A 21,134-nucleotide genomic window follows, 5' to 3' on the forward strand; every position below is an offset into this window, starting at 1 on the left:
CGTCGCCCCCCTCTCTCGTCGCCCCCCCCTCTCGTCGCCTCCCCTCTCTCGTCGCCCCCCTCTCTCGTCGCCCCCCTCTCTCGTCGCCCCCCTCTCTCGTCGCCCCCCCTCTCTCGTCGCCCCCCCTCTCTCGTCGCCCCCCCTCTCTCGTCGCCCCCCCCTCTCTCGTCGCCCCCCCTCTCTCGTCGCCCCCCCTCTCTCGTCGCCCCCCCTCTCTCGTCGCCCCCCCTCTCTCGTCGCCCCCCCTCTCTCGTCGCCCCCCCTCTCTCGTCGCACCCCTCTCTCGTCGCCCCCCCTCTGTCGTCGCCCCCCCTCTCTCGTCGCCCCCCCTCTCTCGTCGGCACCCCTCTCTCGTCGCCCCCCCTCTCTCGTCGCCCCCCCCTCTCTCGTCGGCACCCCTCTCTCGTCGCCCCCCCTCTCTCGTCGCCCCCCCTCTCTCGTCGCCCCCCTCTCTCGTCGGCACCCCTCTCTCGTCGCCCCCCCTCTCTCGTCGCCCCCCCTCTCTCGTCGCCCCCCCTCTCTCGTCACCCCCCCCTCTCGTCGCCCCCCCCCCCTCTCGTCGCCCCCCCCTCTCTCGTCGCCCCCCCCTCTCGTCACCCCCCCTCTCTCGTCGCCCCCCCTCTCTCGTCGCCCCCCCTCTCTCGTCGCCCCCCCTCTCTCGTCGCCCCCCCCTCATCATCCCCCTCTCTCGTCGCCCCACCCTCTCGTCGCCCCCCCTCTCGTCGCCCCCTCTCTCGTCGCCCCCCCTCTCTAGTCGCCCCCCCTCTCTCGTCGCCCCCCCTCTCTCGTCGCCCCCCCCTTGTCATCCCCCTCTCTCGTCGCCCCCCCTCTCTCGTCGCGCCCCCATTCTCCCGTCGACCCCCCTCTCTCATCCTCCTCCTCTGCTCAAGTCCCCCTCACCCCTCTCCAGGGAATCATGACCTCCTCCCCCCCCCCCCCCCCCCCCAAACAAGTTCCTGACCTTGCCCCTCCCCCCATCCCCTCCCCTCCCCTCCCCTTTAGATGGGGCATTGTATGTGGGTCATGGATTGTTAACAGGTTTATTGGGTATGAAGAAAATAGTGACAGTGTCGTGACTTCTGGATTTCGTCCAATCCAATGATGTCACTGCCTACACGCACCGAGCTTTCCAAGAAATCAACCAGGTGAGGGGGAGGAGGTGGTGTGGGTGTCAAGGGGGTAGGGTTTGGAAGAAGGTGATCCGTCTTTCTAGCTGGATCATGTTCTTGCTAACAAAAAACCTGGATCACGTTCTTCCGCCAACCCCACTATGCTCTCCGTGCTCTTAACACCACAACCCCCACCTACCCACCACCCTCCCCTGAATTCCTGACCTCTCCCTGAGTTTGCTCTTTCTCCTCCGATCCCCTCTCTCCCCCTCCGATCGCCTCGTTCGAGGAACCACCTGTGACGAGAATGATGATATTAGAGACGGACTATGCAGTAAAATAAACAAGCCTGAATTTTGTTAATCTCATGAAAACCATATATTTTCAATTATGTCGCCAGTTATTTGAGCTTTATTTTGTAGTATATTTTTGGTGAAGAGAAAAAAAGTTGCATTGGCCGGGAATCGAACCCGGGCCTCCCGCGTGGCAGGCGAGAATTCTACCACTGAACCACCAATGCATAGGAAAATAATGTACACTGGAGATAGTGGACACTGGCATCCGCCCGCCTCTCCAAGATAAAGTGCTGCGAAGAGGGAAGAGGGCAGAATCCTGAAATGGCGCCTATCCTCCACGGTATCCAGTATCTGACAGTGCGGGCCGCCGCTACCAGATGCCACGCTCTCACTGCGAGCCACCGCCGCACCTGCTCCAGTTGCTATGGAGACGCCGAGCCTGCAGCTGCCTTCCTGCAGGCAGAGCCCATCACGTGAACGTGAGCACATGATTCCCGATAAATGGTGGTGGAGGAGAGCGAGTATCCCGTTGTGAGGGAGGAGAGAGAGTGTCCCGTTGTGAGGGAGGAGAGCGAGTGTCCCGTTGTGAGGGAGGAGAACGAGTGTCCCGGTGTGAGGGAGGAGATTGAGTGACCCGGTCAGAGGGGGAGCAGAAAGTGGGTCCGGTTCTCGACGGAGTCGGTGAAATGTTTTGGTTGATGTGGAGGAAGGGGAACCCTCAGCCGACCCGGAATTTCCTGCGGATGCTCAACAACCGCAGGCAGCTGCCTGTGTCATAAAACACACCTGGGCCCCAATATTGGAACGTGTCTATTGCCATTTCCCGGATAGTGTCGAGTTCACTGAGCGGTGCCGATCATGCCATTTCTCGGGGTTCTCCGTTTCTCCTGCGCTGAAGATGCGGAAATTCAGAACCGTAGTGATTATCAGAAGTTGTTTGCTCCAATCCAGTTACCACATTTCTCCGAGCACTGAGACGGCCCAGGCCAAAATCACTAATTCTGTCCTACTTAACAATGGTGTGTCACTCTTCTCCTGCTGTATTTGATATGGTTAACCATGACATCCTTATCACCTGTACTCTGTTGTCTAACTCCATGGGACTGCTTTGTGTAGTTTTATTCCTGTCTTTCTAAATACAGCCAGTACATCTCCAGCAATGGGTTAGGGACAAGAGGAGGCCGTTCTGCCATTCAGTTCGATCATGGCTGATCTGTACCTCAACTCCATTGCTCCATATCCCGTAATACCCTTACCTAACAAAAATTACCACTGGGCTACAGACAATGAACCGAGAATAGTTAGCTGATACTAGCGTTGAGAAGCACTAAACCTGGGTAATCCAAAGTTGTAATTTCCATGTTGCTGTCCAATGATTGGTCGTCACCAGTGAGGACACACTTCAAAAGTACTTCATTGGCTGTACATCCTGAAACGTGCTATATAAATGCATTATTCTTTTTAGCTCTGTGGTGAGAGCAAACAAAGCAAAGTTATTTCTGATAAGGGAGGGCTTCTTTATATAGAGTTGGGTGCAAAGTCCTTTGTACTTCCCGTGTTATCCTTCAAAAAAGAGAAATTACAAATTTGACTTCCAGATCTGGATTAGACTTCCAGTACAAGTTACTACTTTATAGAGGCATTGAATTGTCGGGTGGGAAAATGAAAACACCAAATTTGTTGCAATTTGTAAGAAGGTACTCGCTCGCGGCCTTCTGCGTGAGGTGTGCGCCGGCGGGACGAGAGTGCATCATCACCCCTGGCAACCAAAATTTAATTTGATTTATCTGTCTAAAGTTGAATTTGTTTAATTTGCTGGTTTTAGTGCCCCCCTCGACCCCCACTTTTAGCCAGGGGGCACTTCTATAATTTGTGTTTCAGTGCCCTCAAACAAAAAAAAACAAAATAAGGGGGCACTTGTTGGAAAATGTTTGGTGTGTTCCTCCCCCCCACCTTCTTTAGGGGCACTTGATTTAATTGGTTACAACCAAAGGCGTTGCAAGGAGGGTCTTAGCCTCAGCTATTTAGAATCTATATTAATGATTTAGATGAAGGGACCGATCGTAATGTATCCACATTTGCTGACAATACAAAGATAGGTGGGAAAGTAAGTTGTGAGGAGAACACAAAGTGGCTGAAATTGCCCTCCTCCTTAAGCTTCCTTGCCGCCTCTGAGAGACGGTAATGGAGCGGATAGGCCTTACCGACCGGGGGCAGATGGATGGACCGATCTGTCCTAAATTGCCCTCGGGCCAGGAGCGGCGAGAGCGGGTGTTTCCACTGCCCATGCTGCTGCCCGTCGGGCACACGGAGACCCCCTTTCCGACCCCCGCGGGAAATTGCACCGGGGGAGCGGTCGGTGCCACTGATTGGTTTACCCTGTGGGAAGCTGTGTGTGCCTGGGTTGCTCATCCGCCCTTAAAGGGGAGTGCGCACTGCCGGTGCCTCTATTTAATTTTAATTGTCGACTGACGCCGAGGTCGGCCTGACAAAGGTGGCAATGGGTTCGGCCGGGCCGCCAATAGACAGACCGGTACCCAAGAGGGGATGGCCCGGCTGAAACCCTCCCTGGTGGCCCAGTGTGCCTAACTAAACTTATTGCAGAGCTCACAGCGGCCCTCCCTTTTAACTGAAGGGGAGGGATGTGCTGCGATGCTCTGACATCAACAGAGTGGTGCTGACGACTCGTTGGGACAGCCGACCCAATCCAAGGACACATCTGCCCCTCAACACTGCCCCAACCGGAAATACAAAACAAGGATCGGGCCGGAGCAAAATCTTAATAATTGGTAAGTGCGCCTACATTACTCGGGGGGCAATTTCGGTCCCAAAGAGTCTGCAAAGGGATATAGACAGGTTAAGTGAGTGGGCAAGAACGTGGCAGATGGAGTATAATGTGAGGTTATTCACTTTGGTAGGAAGAATAAAATAAAAATGGCAAGCAACTAGTCAGACAAATGGTATGTTGGCCTTTATTGCAAGGGGACACAAGAGCAAGGCAGTTTTGCTGCAATTGTACAGGGCGTTGGTGAGACCACACCTGAAGTACTGTGTACAGTTTTGGTCTCCCTACCTAAGGAAGGGTATACTTGCCTTAAAGGCGGTGCAACTAAGGTTCACTAGATTGATTCCTGGGCTGAGTGGGTGAGATTGAGTAAAATGGGTCTATGCTCTCTCTGGAGTTTCGAAGGATGACAGGTGATCACATTGAACCATATCAAATTCTGAGAGGGCTTGATAGGGTTGATGCTGAGAGTCTGTTTCCCCTGACTGGAGAGTCCAGAACTAGGGGACATTATCTCAGGATAATGGGTCGGCCATTTAGGACTGAGATGAGAAGAATTTTCTTCAGTTAGAGGGTTGCGAATCTTTGGAATTCTCTACCCCAAAATGCTGTGGATGCTCATTTGTTGAGTATATTCAAAGCTGAGTTCAGTAGATTTTTGGAGTCAAGGGATAAGGGGATCGGACCGGAAAGGAGTTGAGGTCGAATATCAGCCTTATTTTATTGAATGACGGAGCAGGCTCAAGGGACCTGATGCTTATTCCTGCTTCTATATAAATGTTTAGGAGACAGAAATAGATTGCTCGATAATGGAGGTGGTGCTTTGTGACCTCAGTAAACACTTTGCACTCATTAATTTTAATATAATTTTTTCTTTGGTTTCAGGAAATAATTTCCATTTTCCATGTTATGCCTACTTGACCAAATGAGCAGCTAGGCATTTTGGGCAGCAGTGTATTGCATTAGCATCACCATCGCAATACCTGTCATCAGCTGTCAAGAAGAGGGAGTTTCCCATTTAGTTAGGAAGGATGAACATAACTGGTTTCACTGCTGTTGAAGTTTAACTACATTACAGAAAGATGCGTTAGTTTGCAACACCTAAAGCTCTGATTGCGTCTCCTTGATCACAAGACCTGATTGTTGATAGCCAAACTGGAAGCAATACGGTGGAGGAGGATTTCCTGGAGTGCATAAGGGATGGTTTTCTAGACCAATATGTTGAGGAACCAACTAGGGGGGAGGCCATCTTAGACTGGGTGTTGTGTAATGAGAGAGGATTAATTAACAATCTCATTATGCGAGGCCCCTTGGGGAAGAGTGACCAGAATATGGTGGAATTCTGCATTAGGATGGAGAATGAAACAGTTAATTCAGAGACCATTGGCCAAGAACTTAAAGAAGGGTAACTTTGAAGGTATGAGGCGTGAATTGGCTAGGATAGATTGGCGAATGATACTTAGGGGGTTGACTGTGGATGGGCAATGGCAGACATTTAGAGACCGCATGGATGAATTACAACAATTGTACATTCCTGTCTGGCGTAAAAATAAAAAAGGGAAGGTGGCTCAACTGTGGCTATCTAGGGAAATCAGGGATAGTATTAAAGCCAAGGAAGTGGCATACAAATTGGCCAGAAATAGCAGCGAACCTGGGGACTGGGAGAAATTTAGAACTCAGCAGAGGAGGACAAAGGGTTTGATTAGGGCAGGGAAAATGGAGTACGAGAAGAAGCTTGCAGGGAACATTAAGGCGGATTGCAAAAGTTTCTATAGGTATGTAAAGAGAAAAAGGTTAGTAAAGACAAACGTAGGTCCCCTGCAGTCAGAATCAGGGGAAGTCATAACAGGGAACAAAGAAATGGCAGACCAATTGAACAAGTACTTTGGTTCGGTATTCACTAAGGAGGATACAAACAACCTTCCGGATATAAAAGGGGTCAGAGGGTCTAGTAAGGAGGGGGAACTGAGGGAAATCTTTATTAGTCGGGAAATTGTGTTGGGGAAATTGATGGGATTGAAGGCCGATAAATCCCCAGGGCCTGATGGACTGCATCCCAGAGTACTTAAGGAGGTGGCCTTGGAAATAGCGGATGCATTGACAGTCATTTTCCAACATTCCATTGACTCTGGATCAGTTTCTTTGGAGTGGAGGGTAGCCAATGTAACCCCACTTTTTAAAAAAGGAGGGAGAGAGAAAACAGGGAAAACAGCCTGACTTCAGTAGTGGGTAAAATGATGGAATCAATTACTAAGGATGTCATAGCAGTGCATCTGGAAAATGGTGACATGATCGGTCCAAGTCAGCATGGATTTGTGAAAGGGAAATCATGCTTGACAAATCTTCTGGAATTTTTTGAGGACAAAGGAGAACCAGTTGATGTGGTATATTTGGACTTTCAGAAGGCTTTCGACAAGGTCCCACACAAGAGATTAATGTGCAAAGTTAAAGCATGGGATTGGGGTTAGTGTGCTGACGTGGATTGAGAACTGGTTGTCAGACAGGAAGCAAAGAGTAGGAGTAAACGGGTACTTTTCAGAATGGCAGGCAGTGACTAGTGGGGTGCCGCAAGGTTCTGTGCTGGGGCCCCAGCTGTTTACATTGTACATTCATGATTTAGACGAGGGGATTAAATGCAGTATCTCCAAATTTGCGGATGACACTAAGTTGGGTGGCAGTGTGAGCTCCGAGGAGGATGCTATTAGGCTGCAGAGTGACTTGGATAGGTTAGGTGAGTGGGCAAATGCATGGCAGATGAAGTATAATGTGGATAAATGTGAGGTTATCCATTTTGGTGGTAAAAACAGAGAGACAGATATTATCTGAATGGTGACAGCTTAGGAAAAGGGAAGGTGCAATGAGACCTGGGTGTCATGGTACATCAGTCATTGAAGGTTAGCATGCAGGTACAGCAGGCGGTTAAGAAAGCAAATGGCATGTTGGCCTTCATAGCGAGGGGATTTGAATACAGGGGCAGGGAGGTGTTGCTACAGTTGTACAGGGCCTTGGTGAGGCCACAGCTGGAGTATTGTGTACAGTTTTGGTCTCCTAACTTGAGGAAGGACATTCTTGCTATTGAGGGAGTGCAGCGAAGATTCACCAGACTGATTCCCGGGATGGTGGGACTGACCTATCAAGAAAGACTGGATCAACTGGGCTTGTATTCACTGGAGTTCAGAAGAATGAGAGGGGACCTCATGGAAACGTTTAAAATTCTGACGGGTTTAGACAGGTTAGATGCAGGAAGAATGTTCCCAATGTTGGGGAAGTCCAGAACCAGGGGTTACAGTCTGAGGATAAGGGGTAAGCCATTTAGGACCGAGATGAGGAGAAACCTCTTCACCCAGAGAGTGGTGAACCTGTGGAATTCTCTACCACAGAAAGTAGTTGAGGCCAATTCACTAAATATACTCAAAAGGGAGTTAGATGAAGTCCTTACTACTCGGGGGAATCAAGGGTTATGGCGAGAAAGCAGGAAGGGGGTACTGAAGTTTCATGTTCAGCCATGAACTCATTGAATGGCGGTGCAGGCTAGAAGGGCTGAATGGCCTGCTCCTGCACCTATTTTCTATGTTTCTATGGTCCCTTTGGAGGACATAGAAACATAGAATATAGGTGCAGGAGCAGGCCATTCGGCCCTTCGAGCCTGCACCGCCATTCAATATGATCATGGCTGATCATGCAACCTTAGTACCCTAACTCTGCCTTCTCTCCATACCCCCTGATCCCTTTAGCCGTAAGAGCCACATCTAACTCCCTTTTGAATATGTCCAACGAACTGGACTCAACAACTTTCTGTGGCAGAGAATTCCACAGGTTCACAACTCTCTGGGTGAAAAAGTTTACATAGAAACATAGAAAATAGGTGCAGGAGTAGGCCATCCAGCCCTTTGAGCCTGCACCACCATTCATTAAGATCATGGCTGATCATTCCTTCAGTACCCCGTTCCTGTTTTCTCTCCATACCCTTTGATCCCTTTAGCCGCATGGGCCATATCTAACTCCCTCTTGAATATATCCAATGAACTGGCATCAACAACTCTCTGCGGTAGGGAATTCCATTGGTTAACAACTCTCTGAATGAAGAAGTTCCTCCTCATCTCAGTCCTAAATGGCTTACCCCTTATCCTAAGACTATGTCCCCTGGTTCTGGACTTCCCCAACATCGGGAACATTCTTCCTGCATCTAACTTGTCCAGTCCCGTCAGAATTTTATATGTTTCTATGAGATCCCCTCTCATCCTTCTAAACTCCAGTGAATACAGGCCCAGTCGATCCAGTCTCTCCTCATATGTCAGTCCTGCCATCCCAGGAATCAGTCTGCTGAACCTTCGCTGCACTCCCTCAATAGCAAGAACGTCCTTCCTCAGATTAGGAGACCAAAACTGAACACAATATTCCAGGTGAGGCCTCACCAAGGCCCTGTACAACTGCAGTAAGACACCCCTGCTCCTATACTCAAATCCCCTTGCTATGAAGGCCAACACACCATTTGCCTTCTTCACCACCTGCTGTACCTGCATGTCAGCTTTCAATGACTGATGAATCAAGACACCCAGGTCTTGCTGCACCTCCCCTTTTCCTAATCTGCCGCCATTCAGATAATATTCTGCCTTCGTGTTTTTGCCCCCAAAGTGGATAACCTCACATTTATCCACATTATACTGCATCTGCCATGTATTTGCCCACTCGCCTAACCTGTCCAAATCACCCTGCAACCTCTTAGCGTTCTCCTCACAACTCACACCGCCACCCAATTTAGTGTCATTTGCAAACTTGGAGATACTACACTCAATTCCTTCATCCAAATCATTAATATATATTGTAAAGAGCTGGGGTCCCAGCACTGAGCCTTGCGGCACTCCACTTGTCACTGCCTGCCATTCTGAAAAGGACCTGTTAATCCCGACTCTCTGCTTCCTGTCTGCCAACCAGTTCTCTATCCGCGTCAGTACATTACGCCCAAAACCACGTGCTTTGATTTTGTACACCAATCTCTTGTGTGGGACCTTGTCAAAAAGCCTTTTGAAAGTCCAAATACACCACATCCACTGGTTCTCCCTTGTCTACTTGACGAGTTACATCCTCAAAAAATTCCAGAAGATTTGTCAAGCACGATTTCCCCTTCATAAATCCATGCTGACTTGGACCAATCCTATCACTGCTTTCCAAATGTATTTCATCTTTAATGATTGATTCCAACATTTTCCCACTACTAATGTCTGGCTAACTGGTCTATAAATACCCGTTTTCTCTCTCCCTCCATTTTTAAAAAGTGGTGTTACATTAGCAACCCTCCAGTCCATAGGAACTGATCCAGAACCGATTGGAAAATTATCACCAATGCATCCACTATTTCTAGGGCCACTTCCTTAAATACTCTGGGATGTAGACTATCAGGCACTGGGGATTTATCGGCCTTCAATCCCGTCAATTTCCCTAACACAATTTCCCGCCTAATAAGGATACCTTCAGTTCCTCCTTCTCGCTAGACCTTCGGATCCCCAGTAAATCCGGAAGGTTATTTGTGTCTTCCTTTGTGAAGACAGAACCAAAGTACTTGTTCAATTGGTCTGCCATTTCTTTGTTCCCCATTATAAATTCACCCGAATCCGACTGTAAGGGACCTATGTTTGTCTTCACTAATCTTTTTCTCTTCACATATCTATTGAAGCTTTTGCAGTCATTTTTTATGTTTCCGGTAAGCTTCCTCTCGTATTCTGTTTTCCCCCTTCTTAATTAAACCCTTCGTCCACATCTGCTGTATTCTAAATTTCTCCCAATCCTCCGGCTTGCTCCATTTTCTAGCTAATTTGTATGCCTCTTCCTTGGATTTAACACGATCCTTAATTTCCCTTGTTAGCCACGGTTGAGCCACCTTCCCAGTTTTATTTTTACTCCAGACATGGATGTACAATTGTTGAAGTTCGTCCATATGATCTTTAAAGGTTTGCCTTTGCCTATCCATTGTCTACTCTTTAAGTATCATTTGCCAGTCTAATCTAGCCAATTTGCGCCTCATGCCATCAAAGTTACCTTTCCTTAAGTTTCTCCTCATCTCGGTCCTCTATGGCTTACCCCTTATCTTTAGATAGTGAACCCTGGCTCTGGACTTCCCCAACATCGGCAACATTCTTCCTGCATCTAACCTGTCCAGTCCCGTCAGAATTTGATAAGTTTCTATGAGATCCCCTCTCATTCTTCTAAATTCCAGTGAGTATAAGCCAAGCCGATCCAGTCTTTCCTCAAATGTCAGTCCTGCCATCCCGGGAATTAGTCGGGTGAACCTTCGCTGCACTCCCTCAATAGCGCACGTCCTTCCTCAGATTCGGTGACCAAAACTGCACACAATACTCAAGGTGTGGTCTCACCAAGGCCCTGTACAACTGCAGTAAGACCTCTCTGCTCTGAAACTCAAATCCCCTCGCTATGAAGGCCAGCATGCCATTTGCTTTCTTTACTGCCTGCTGTACCTGCATGTCACCTTTCAATGACTGATGTACCATGACACACAGGTCTCGTTGCACCTCCCCGTTTACTAATCTGTCACCATTCAGGTGATAATCTGCCTTCCTGTTTTTGCCACCAAAGTGGATAACCTCACATTTATCCACATTATACTGCATCTGCCATGCATTTGCTAATTCACCGAACCTGTCCCAAGTCCCCCTGCAGCCTCTTAGCATCCTCCTCGCAGCTCACACTGTCATTCGGCTTAGTGTCATCTGCAAACTTGAAGATATTACATTCAATTTCTTCGTCTAAATCATTTATGTATATTGTAAACAGCTGGGGTCCCAGCACTAAACCCTGTGGCACCCCACTAGTCACTGCCTGCCATTCTGAAATGGACCCGTTTATTCCCACTCTTTGCTTCCTGTCTGCCAACCAGTTCTCTATCCACATCAATACATTACCCCCAATACCATGTGCCTTAATTTTGCACACTAATCTCTTGTGTGGGACGCTGTCAAAAGTCTTTTGAAAGTCCAAATACACCACATCCACTGGTTCTCCCTTATCCTCTCTACTAGTTACATCCTCAAAAATCTCTAGATTTGTCAAGCATGATTTCCCCTTCATAAATCCATGCTGACTTGGACCGATCCTGTCACTGCTTTCCAAATGCGCTGCTACTACATCTTTAATAATTTATTCCAGCATTTTCTCCACCACCGATGTCAGGCTAACCGGTCTATAATTCCTTGTTTTCTCTCTTCTATCATTTTTAAAAGGTGGTGTTACATTAGCTACCCTCCAATCCATAGGAACTGATGCAAAGTCCATGGACTATTGGAAAATGACCACCATTACATCTACTATTTCTCGGGCCACTTCCTTAAGTACTCCAGGATGCAGACTATCAGGCCCTGGGGATTTATCGGCCTTCAATCCCTTCAATTTCACTAACGCTATGACACACCCGGCAGTTTCTCTGGAATGTGTAATTAAAACTGCCCTGCCGACGTAATCAGTGACTTTGCAAAGTATAATTCGACCCTGTCTGACTGCTGACTCCCCACAGAACAGAGCTCACTTTGAACAGACAGGACTCACTCTCACCCACCCAAACAAGTTCCTGCGCTCCCCCACCCCCCCAGCCGAAGTGCTTCACCTTCCCAATCCCTCAGCCCAAATTTCTTGCCTCTTCTCCCCCTCCGCCCCAACCCCCTGGTTTCTGATCCCTCCCCCCCCCAAAGTGCCTGATCTCCTCCTCCTCCTCCTCCCCCCCACAATCGCCGAAGTTCCTGTCTTTCTCCCCCTGCCAAGTTCCTATCTTTCGCCCCCCCCTCTCGTCATCCACCCCCTCTCGTCCCCCCCCTCTCGTCGCCCCCCCCTCTCGTCGCCCCCCCCTCTCGTCGACCCCCCCTCTCGTCGTCCCCCCCCCTCTCGTCGTCCCCCCCCCTCTCGTCGTTCCCCCCCTCTCGTCGTTCCCCCCCCTCTCGTCCCCCCCCCGTCTCATCCCCCCCTCTCTCGTCGTCCCCCTCCCTCTCGTCCCCCCCCTCTCTCGTCGACGTTCCCCCCTCTCGTCGACGTCCCCCCTCTCGTCGTCCCCCCCTCTCGCCGTCCCCCCTCTCGTAGTCCCCCCCTCTCGTCGCCCCCCCCCTCTCGTCGTCGTCCCCCTCTCGTCGGCCCCCCCCTCTCGTAGTCATCCCCCCCCCCCCTCGTCCCCCCCCCTCTCGTCGTCCCCCCCTTCTCGTCGTCCCCCCCTTCTCGTCTACCCCCCCTCTCGTCTACCCCCCTCTCGTCTACCCCACCCTCTCGTCGTCGTCCCCCTCTCGTCTACCCCCCTCTCGTCGTCCCCCCCCTCTCGTCGTCCCCCCCCTCGTCGTCGTCCCCCCCCTCTCTCGTCGTCCCCCCCTCTCTCGTCGTCCCCCCCTCTTTCGTCGTCCCCCCCCTCTCGTCATCCCCCCCCCTCTCGTCGTCCCCCCCCCTCTCGTCCCCCCCCCCCCCTCTCGTCGTCCCCGCCCCCCCCTCTCGTCCTCCTCCCCTGCTCAAGCCCCCCTCAACCCTCCCCAGGGATTCATGACCTCCTCCCCCCTCCAACAAGTTCCTGACCTTGCCCCCCCCCCCACTTCCCCTTCCCCCCCCCCCCCCCCCCCCGCTTTAGATGGGCATTGTATGTGGGTCATGGATTGTTAACAGGTTTATTGGGTATGAAGAGAATCGTGACAGTGTCGTGACTTCTGGATTTCGTCCAATCCAGTGATGTCTCTGCCTACACGCACCCAGCTTTCCGAGAAATCAACCAGGTGTGGGGGCGGAGGGGGAGGACGTGGTGTGGGTGTCAAGGGGGTAGGGTTTGGAAGAAGGTGATCCGTCTTTCCAGCTGGATCATGTTCTTGCTAACAAAAAGAAACCCTCCTTTCGACCTGGATCACGTTCTTCCGCCAACCTCACTATGCTCTCCGTGCTCTTAACACCACACCCGCCTCCCCACCACCCTCCCCTGAATTCGTGACCTCTCCCCGAGTTCGCTCTTTCCCCATCGATCCCCTCGCTCCACCTCCGATCCCCCTCCGATCACCTCGTTCGAGGAACCGCCTGTGATGAGGATGATGATATTAGAGACGGACTATGCAGTAAAATAAACAAGTCTGAATTTTATTAATCTCATGAAAATCATATATTTTTAATTATGTCGACAGTTGTTTGATGGTTATTTTATAGTATATTTTTGATGAAGGGGAAAAAAAGTTGCATTGGCCGGGAATCGAACCCGGGCCTCCCGCGTGGCAGGCGAGAATTCTACCACTGAACCACCAATGCATAGGAAAATAATGTACACTGGAGATTGTGGATACTGGGAACTGGCAATGATATTCCTGATTCCTGAGAGTTGCCCGCCTCTTCGAGATAAGCAAAGTGCTGCGAAGAGGGAAGGGGGCAGATTCCTGAAATGGCGCCTGCCCTCCACGGTATCCAGTATCTGACAGTGCGGGCCGCCGCTAACAGATGCCGCGCTCTTACTGTGAGCCACCGCCACCACTGCACCTGCTCCAGTACTATGGAGACGCCGAGCCTGCAGCTGCCTTCCTGCAGGCAGAACCCATCACGTGAACGTGAGCACATGATTCCCGATAAATGGTGGTGGAGGAGAGCGAGTCTCCCGGTGTGAGGGAGGAGAGCGAGTCTCCCGGTGTGAGGGAGGAGAGCGAGTGTCCCGGTGTGAGGGAGGAGAGTGAGTGTCCCTGGTGTGAGGGAGGAGAGCGAGTGTCCCGGTGTGAGGGAGGAGAGCGAGTGTCCCGGTGTGAGGGAGGAGAGTGAGTGTCCCTGGTGTGAGGGAGGAGAGCGAGTGTCCCGGTGTGAGGGAGGAGAGCGAGTGTCCCGGTGTGAGGGAGGAGAGTGAGTGTCCCTGGTGTGAGGGAGGAGAGCGAGTATCCCGGTGTAAGGGAGGAGAGCGAGTGTCCTGGTGTAAGGGAGGAGAGCGAGTATCCTGGTGTAAGGGAGGAGAGCAAGTGTCCTGGTGTAAGGGAGGAGAGTGAGTGTCCCTGGTGTGAGGAAGGAGAGCGAGTGTCCTGGTGTAAGGGAGGAGAGCGAGTGACCCGGTCAAAGGGGGAGCAGAAAGTGGGTCTGGTTCTCCGCAGAGTCGGTGAGATGTTTTGGTTGATGTGGAGGAAGGGGAACCCTCAGCCGACCCGGATCTTCCTGCGGATGCTCAACAACCGCAGGCGGCTGCCTGTGTCATAAAACACACCTGGGCCCCGATATTGGGGTGTGTCGATTGCCATTTCCCGGTGGTTCACTGAGCGGTGCCGATCATGCCATTTCTCGGGGTTCTGCTTTTCTCCTGCGCTGAAGATGCGGAAATTCAGAACCGTAGTGATTATCAGAAGTTGTTTGCTCCAATCCAGTTACCACATTTCTCCTAGCACTGAGACGACCCAGGCCAAAATCACAAACTCTGTCCTACTTAACAATGGTGTGTCACTCTTCTGCTGCATTTGATATGGTTAACCATGACATCCTTATCACCTGTACTCTGTTGTCTAACTCCATGGAACTGCTTTGTGTAGTTTTATTCCTGTCTTTCTAAATACAGCCAGTACATCTCCAGCAATGGGTTAGGGACAAGAGGAGGCTGATCTGCCATTCAATTAGATCACGGCTGATCTGTACCTCAACTCCATTGCTCCATATCCCGTAATAACCTTACCGAACAAAAATTACCACTGGGCTACAGACAATGAACCAAGAATAGTTAGCTGATACTAGCGTCGAGAAGCACTAAACCTGGGTAATCCAAAGTTGTAATTTCCATGTTGCTGTCCAATGATTGGTCATCACCAGTGAGGACACAATTCAAAAATACTTCATTGGCTGTACATCCTGATGTTGTGAAACGTGCTATATAAATGCATTGTTCTTTTTAGCTCTGTGGTGAGAGCAAACAAAGTAAAGTTATTTCTGATTAGGGAGGGCTTCTTTATATACAGTTGGTTGCAAAGTCCTTTGTACTTCCCGTATTATCCTTCAATAAAGAGAAATTACAAATTTGACTTCCAGATCTGGATTAGACTTCCAGTACAAGTTACTACTTTATAGAGGCATTGAATTGTCGGGTGGGAAAATGAAAACGCCAAAACTGTTGCAATTTGTAAGAAGGTACTCGCTCGCGGCCATCTGCGTGAGGTGGGCACCGGCGGGACTGGAGTGCATCATCACCCCTGGCAACCAAATTTTAATTTGATTTATCTGTCTAAAGTTTAATTTATTTAATTTGCTGGTTTTAGTGCCCCCCTCGACCCCCCCCTTTTAGCCAGGGGGCACTTCTATAATTTGTGTTTCAGTGCCCTCAAACAAAAAATCACCCCAAAAATAAGGGGGCACTTGTTGGAAAATGTTTGGTGTGTCCCTCCCCCCCCTCGCCCCCCCACCCCTCGCCCCCCTCGCCTCCCCTTTAGGGGCATTTGATTTAATTGGTTACAACCAAAAGAGTTGTAAGGAGGGTCTTAGCCTCAGCTATTTAGAATCTATATTAATGATTTAGATGAAGGGACCGAGTGTAATGTATCCACATTTGCTGACAATACAGTTAGGTGAGAAAGTAAGCTGTGAGGAGAACACAAAGGGGCTGAAATTGTCCCCCTCCTTAAGCTTCATTGCCGCCTCTAAGCGATGACAATGGAGCGGATAGGCCTTACCGACCAGGTGCAGATGGATGGACCGACTGTTCTAAATTGCCCCCGGGCCAGGAGCAACGAGAGCGGGTGTTTCCGCTGCCCATGCTGCTGCCCGTCGGGCACACGGCGACCTCCTTTCCGACCCCCGCTGGAAATTGCACCGGGGGAGCAGTCGGTGCCACTGATCGGTTGACCCTGTGGGAAGCTGTGTGTGCCTGGGTTGCTCATCCGCCTTTAAAGGTGCCTCTATTTAATTTTAATTGTCGGCCGACTCCGAGGTCGGCCCGACAATGGTGGCAACGGGTTCGGCCGGGCCTCCAACAGGCAGCCCAGTACCCAAGAAGGGATGGCCCGGCCGAAACCCTCCCTGGTGGCCCAGTGTGCCTAACTAAACTTATTGCAGAGCACACAGCGGCCCTCCCCTTTAACTGAAGGGGAGGGATGTGCTGCGATGCTCTGACGTCAACAGAGCGGTGCTGACGACTCGTTGGGACAGCCGACTCGATCCAAGGACACATCTGCCCATCAACACTGCCCCAACCGGAAATACAAAACAAGGATCGGGCCGGAGCAAAATCTTAATAATTGGTAAGTGCGCCTACTCTTGGTCAGGGGGTAATTTAGGTCCCAAAGAGTCTGGAAAGGGATATAGACAGGTTAAGTGAGTGGGCAAGAACGTGGCAGATGGAGTATAATGTGAGGTTATTCACTTTGGTAGGAAGAATAAAACAAAAATGGCAAGCAACTAGTAAGACAAATGGTATGTTGGCCTTTATTGCAAGGGGGCACAAGAGCAAGGCAGTTTTGCTGCAATTGTACAGGGCGTTGGTGAGACCACACCTGAAGTACTGTGTACAGTTTTGGTCTCCCTACCTAAGGAAGGGGAGACTTGCCTTAAAGGCGGTGCAACTAAGGTTCACTAGATTGATTCCTGGGCTGAGTGGGTGAGATTGAGTAAAATGGGTCTATACTCTCTCTGGCGTTTCGAAGGATGACAGGTGATCACATTGAACTATATCAAATTCTGAGAGGGCTTGAAAGGGTTGATGCTGAGAGTCTGTTTCCCCTGACTGGAGAGTCTAGAACGAGGGGACAAAATCTTAGGATAAGGGATCGGCCATTTAAGACTGAGATGAGAAGAATTTTCTTCAGTTAGAGGGTTGCGAATCTTTGGAATTCTCTACCCCAAAGTACTGCGGATGCTCAGTTGTTGAGTATATTCAAAGCTGAGTTCAGTAAATGTTTGGAATCAAGGGATATGTGAATCGGACGGGAAAGGAGTTGAGGTCGAATATCAGCCTTATCTTATTGAATGGCGGAGCAGGCTCAAGGGACCTGACGTTTATTCCTGCTTCTACTTCTTATGTTCTTATGTTTCATCATATAAATGTTTAGGAAACAAAAATAGATTGCTTGATAATGGAGGTGGTGCTTTGTGACCTCAGCAAACACCTTGCATTCATTAATTTAATATAATTTTTTCTTTGGTTTCAGGAAATAATTTCCATTTTCCATGTTACGCCTACTTGACCAAATGAGCAGCTGGGCATTTTGGGCAGCAGTGTATTGCATTAGCATCACCATCGCAATACCTGTCATCAGCTGTCAAGAAGAGGGAGTTTTCCATTTAGGTAGGAAGGATGAACATAACTGGTTTAACTGCTGTTGGAGTTTAACTAAATTACAGAAAGATGCGTTAGTTTGCAACACCTAAAGCTCTGATTGCGCCTCCTTGATCACAAGACCTGATTGTTGATTGGTCCCTTTGGAGGACATAGAAACATAGAATAGAGGTGCAGGAGCAGGCCATTCGGCCCTTCGAGCCTGCACCACCATTCAATATGATCATGGCTGATCATGCAACCTTAGTACCCCACCCCTGCCTTCTCTCCATACCCCCGATCCCTTTAGCCGTAAGGGCCACATCTAACTCCCTTTTGAATATGTCCAACGAACTGGACTCAACAACTTTCTGTGGCAGAGAATTCCACAGGTTCACAACTCTCTGGGTGAAAAAGTTTCTCCTCATCTCGGTCCTATATGGCTTACCCCTTTTCTTTAGATTGTGACCCCTGGCTCTGGACTTCCCCAACATCGGGAGCATTATTCCTGCATCTAACCTGTCCAGTCCCGTCAGAATTTTATAAGTTTCTTTGAGATCCCCTCTCATTCTTCTAAATTCCAGTGAGTATAAGCCTAGCCGATCCAGTCTTTCCTCATATGTCAGTCCTGCCATCCCGGGAATCAATTGGCTGAACCTTTGCTGCACTCTCTCAATAGCGCACATCCTTCCTCAGATTAGGTGACCAAAACTGCACACAATACTCAAGGTGTGGTCTCACCAAGACGCTGGACAACTGCAGTAAGACCTCCCTGCTCCTACACTCAAATCCCCTAGCTATGAAGGCCAGCATGCCATTTGCTTTCTTTACTGCCTGCTGTACTTGCATGCCTACTTTCAATGACTGATGTACCATGACACCCAGGTCTCGTTGCACCTCCCCGTTTACTAATCTGTCACCATTCAGCTGATAATCTGCCTTCCTGTTTTTGCCACAAAAGTGGATAACCTCACATTTATCCACATTATACTGCATCTGCCATGCATTTGCCCATTCACCTAACCTGTCCAAGTCCCCCTGCAGGCTCTTAGCATCCTCCTCGCAGCTCACACTGCCATCCAGTTTACTGTCATCTGCAAACTTGAAGATATTACATTCAATTTCTTCGCCTAATCATTAATGTATATTGTAAATAGCTGGGGTCCCAGCACTGAACCTTGCGGCACCCCGCTAGTCACTGCCTGCCATTCTGAAAAGGACCCTTTTAATCCCATTCTTTGCTTCCTGTCTGCCAACCAGTTCTCTATCCACGTCAATACATTACCCCCAATACCACGTACCTTAATTTTGCACACTAATCTCTTGTGCAGAACCCTGTCAAAAGCTTTTTGAAAGTCCAAATACACCACATCCACTAGTTCTCCCTTACCCACTCTACTAGTTACATCCTAAAAAAACTCTAGATTTGTCAAGCATGATTTCCCCTTCATAAATCCATGCTGACTTGGACCAACCCTGTCACTGCTTTCCAAATGTGCTGTTATTACATCTTTAATAATTTATTCCAGCATTTTCCCCACCACCAGTGTCTGGCTAACCGGTCTATAATTCCCTGTTTTCTCTCTCGCATCGTTTTTAAAAAGTGGGGTTACATTAGCTACCCTCCAATCCACAGGAACTGATCCAGAGTCTATGAAATTTGGAAAATGACCACGCATGCATCTACTATTTCTCGGGCCACTTCCTTAAGTACTCCAGGATGCAGACTATCAAGCCCTGGGGATTTATCAGCCTTCAATCCCATCAATTTCACTAACGCTATGACACACCCGGCAGTTTCTCTGGAATGTGTAATTAAAACTGCCCTGCCGACGTAATCAGTGACTTTGCAAAGTATAATTCGACCCTGTCTGACTGCTGACTCCCCACAGAACAGAGCTCACTTTGAATCGACAGGACTCGCTATCACGCATTAAGATCTTCTCCCACCCACACACTCAAACAAGTCCCTCCGCCCCCCCCTCCCCCCCAGCCTAAGTGCTTCACCTTCTCAACCCCTCAGCCCAAGTTTCTCGCCTCTAACCCCCCCCCACAACCCGCTGGTTTCTGATCACCCCCCTCCCCCCAAAGTGCCTGACCTCCTCCTCCTCCTTCCCCGCCCCCGCATCTCCCACGATCGCCGAAGTTCCTGTCCTTCTCCCCCTGCCGAGTTCCTGTCTTTCTCCCCCTTCGCTGAGGTTCCTGATCTTCCCTCCTCCCCCCACTCTCGTCACCGCCCCTGTCGTCACCCCCCCTCTCCCGTCGCCGCCCCCCCTCTCCCGTCGCCCCCCCCTCCCGTCGCCGCCACCCTCTCCCGTCGCCGCCCCCCTCTCCCGTCACCGCCCCCCCTCCCGTCGCCGCCCCCCTCTCCCGTCGCCGCGCCCCCTCTCCCGTCGCCGCCCCCCCTCTCCCGTCGCCGCCCCCCCACTCCCGTCGCCGCCCCCCTTATCCCGTCGCCGCCCCCCCTCCCGTCGCCACCCTCCCTCTCCCGTCGCCGCCCCCCCTCTCCCGTCACCGCCCCCCTCTCCCGTCGCCGACCCCCTCTCCCCCTCCCATCGCCGCCCCCCCTCCCATCGCCGCCCCCCCCTCCCGTCGCCGCTCCCCCCTCCCGTCGCCGCCCCCCCCCTCTCCCGTCGCCCCTCTCCTTTTCTGTCAACCCCTCCCTGTCATCCCCCCGCCCGCTCCCACCACCCCTCCCCCCTCTCCCGTCGCCGCCCCCCCTCTCCCGTCGCTGCCCCCCTCCCGTCACCCCCCCCCCATCACCCCCCATTCCTCTCACTCACACACCCGATCTCCTCCCCCTGCTCATGTCTCCCTCACCCCTTCCCAGGGATTCATGACCTCCACTCCCCACCCCCACAAACAAGTAACAAGTTCCTGACCTTGCCCCCCCCCCCCTTTAGATGGGCATTGTATGTGGGTCATGGATTGTTAACATGTTTATTGGGTATGAAGAGAATCGTGACAGTGTCGTGACTTCTGGATTTCGTCCAATCCAATGATGTCTCTGGCTACACGTACCGAGCTTTTCGAGAAATCAACCAGGTGTGGGGGCGGAGCGGGAGGATGTGGTGTGGGTGTCAAGGGGGTGTAGTTTGGAACAACGTGATCCGTCTTTCCAGCTGGATCATGTTCTTGCTCTCAACCACCTCCTTTAGACCTGGATCACGTTCTTCCGCCAACCCCATGATGTCCTCCGTGCTCTTAACACCCCCCGCCCCCCCACCCCCCACTGGGTTCCTGACCTCCTCTCCCTGAGTTTGCTCTCTCCCCACCGATCCCCTCGCTCCCATACCGATCCCCTCGCTCCCCCCTCTGATCCCCTTGCTCGAGGGACCGCCTATGATGAGGATGATGATATTAGAGACGGACTATGCAATAAAATAAACAAGTCTGAATTTTGTTAATCTCATGAAAACCATATATTTTCAATTATGTTGCCAGTTCTTTGACCCTTATTTTATAGCATATTTTTGATGAAGGGGAAAAAAAAAGTTGCATTGGCCAGGAATTAAACCCGGGCCTCCTGCGTGGCAGGCGACAATTCTACCACTGAACCACCATGGGAAAATAAGGCACACTGGAGATAATGGATACTGGGAACCAGCAATGATATTTCTGATTCCTGAGAATGGCCCACCTCTCCAAGATAAGCAAAGAGCTGCGAAGAGGGAAGGGGGCAGAATCCTGAAATGGCGCCTGTCCTCCACGGTATCCAG

General features: G+C 50.7%; 1 protein-coding gene and 2 non-coding genes across 5 annotated transcripts in view; 1 reads left to right on the forward strand and 2 right to left on the reverse strand.

The window, feature by feature from the left end:
* Positions 1–21,134, forward strand: part of LOC139247666 (transmembrane protein 144-like) — a 135,933-nt gene that overhangs the window by 7,367 nt on the left and 107,432 nt on the right. For 2 of the 3 annotated variants that reach the window (XM_070871754.1, XM_070871777.1), the window contains exon 3: positions 17,309–17,445. The exons of the other annotated variant lie outside the window; for it this stretch is intronic. In XM_070871754.1, coding sequence (XP_070727855.1) covers positions 17,328–17,445 — 118 coding nt within the window. In that variant the 5' untranslated portion in view covers positions 17,309–17,327. The remainder of the gene's footprint in view (positions 1–17,308; positions 17,446–21,134) is intronic. 3 annotated transcript variants of the gene reach the window in all.
* On the reverse strand, positions 1,559–1,629 carry trnag-gcc (transfer RNA glycine (anticodon GCC)). The gene has a single exon. It is a non-coding gene; the product is annotated as a tRNA-Gly (tRNA).
* trnag-gcc (transfer RNA glycine (anticodon GCC)) lies at positions 13,390–13,460 on the reverse strand. The gene has a single exon. It is a non-coding gene; the product is annotated as a tRNA-Gly (tRNA).

The sequence above is a fragment of the Pristiophorus japonicus genome, chromosome 2 (genome assembly GCF_044704955.1).
Source record: "Pristiophorus japonicus isolate sPriJap1 chromosome 2, sPriJap1.hap1, whole genome shotgun sequence".
NCBI lineage: Eukaryota > Metazoa > Chordata > Chondrichthyes > Pristiophoridae > Pristiophorus > Pristiophorus japonicus.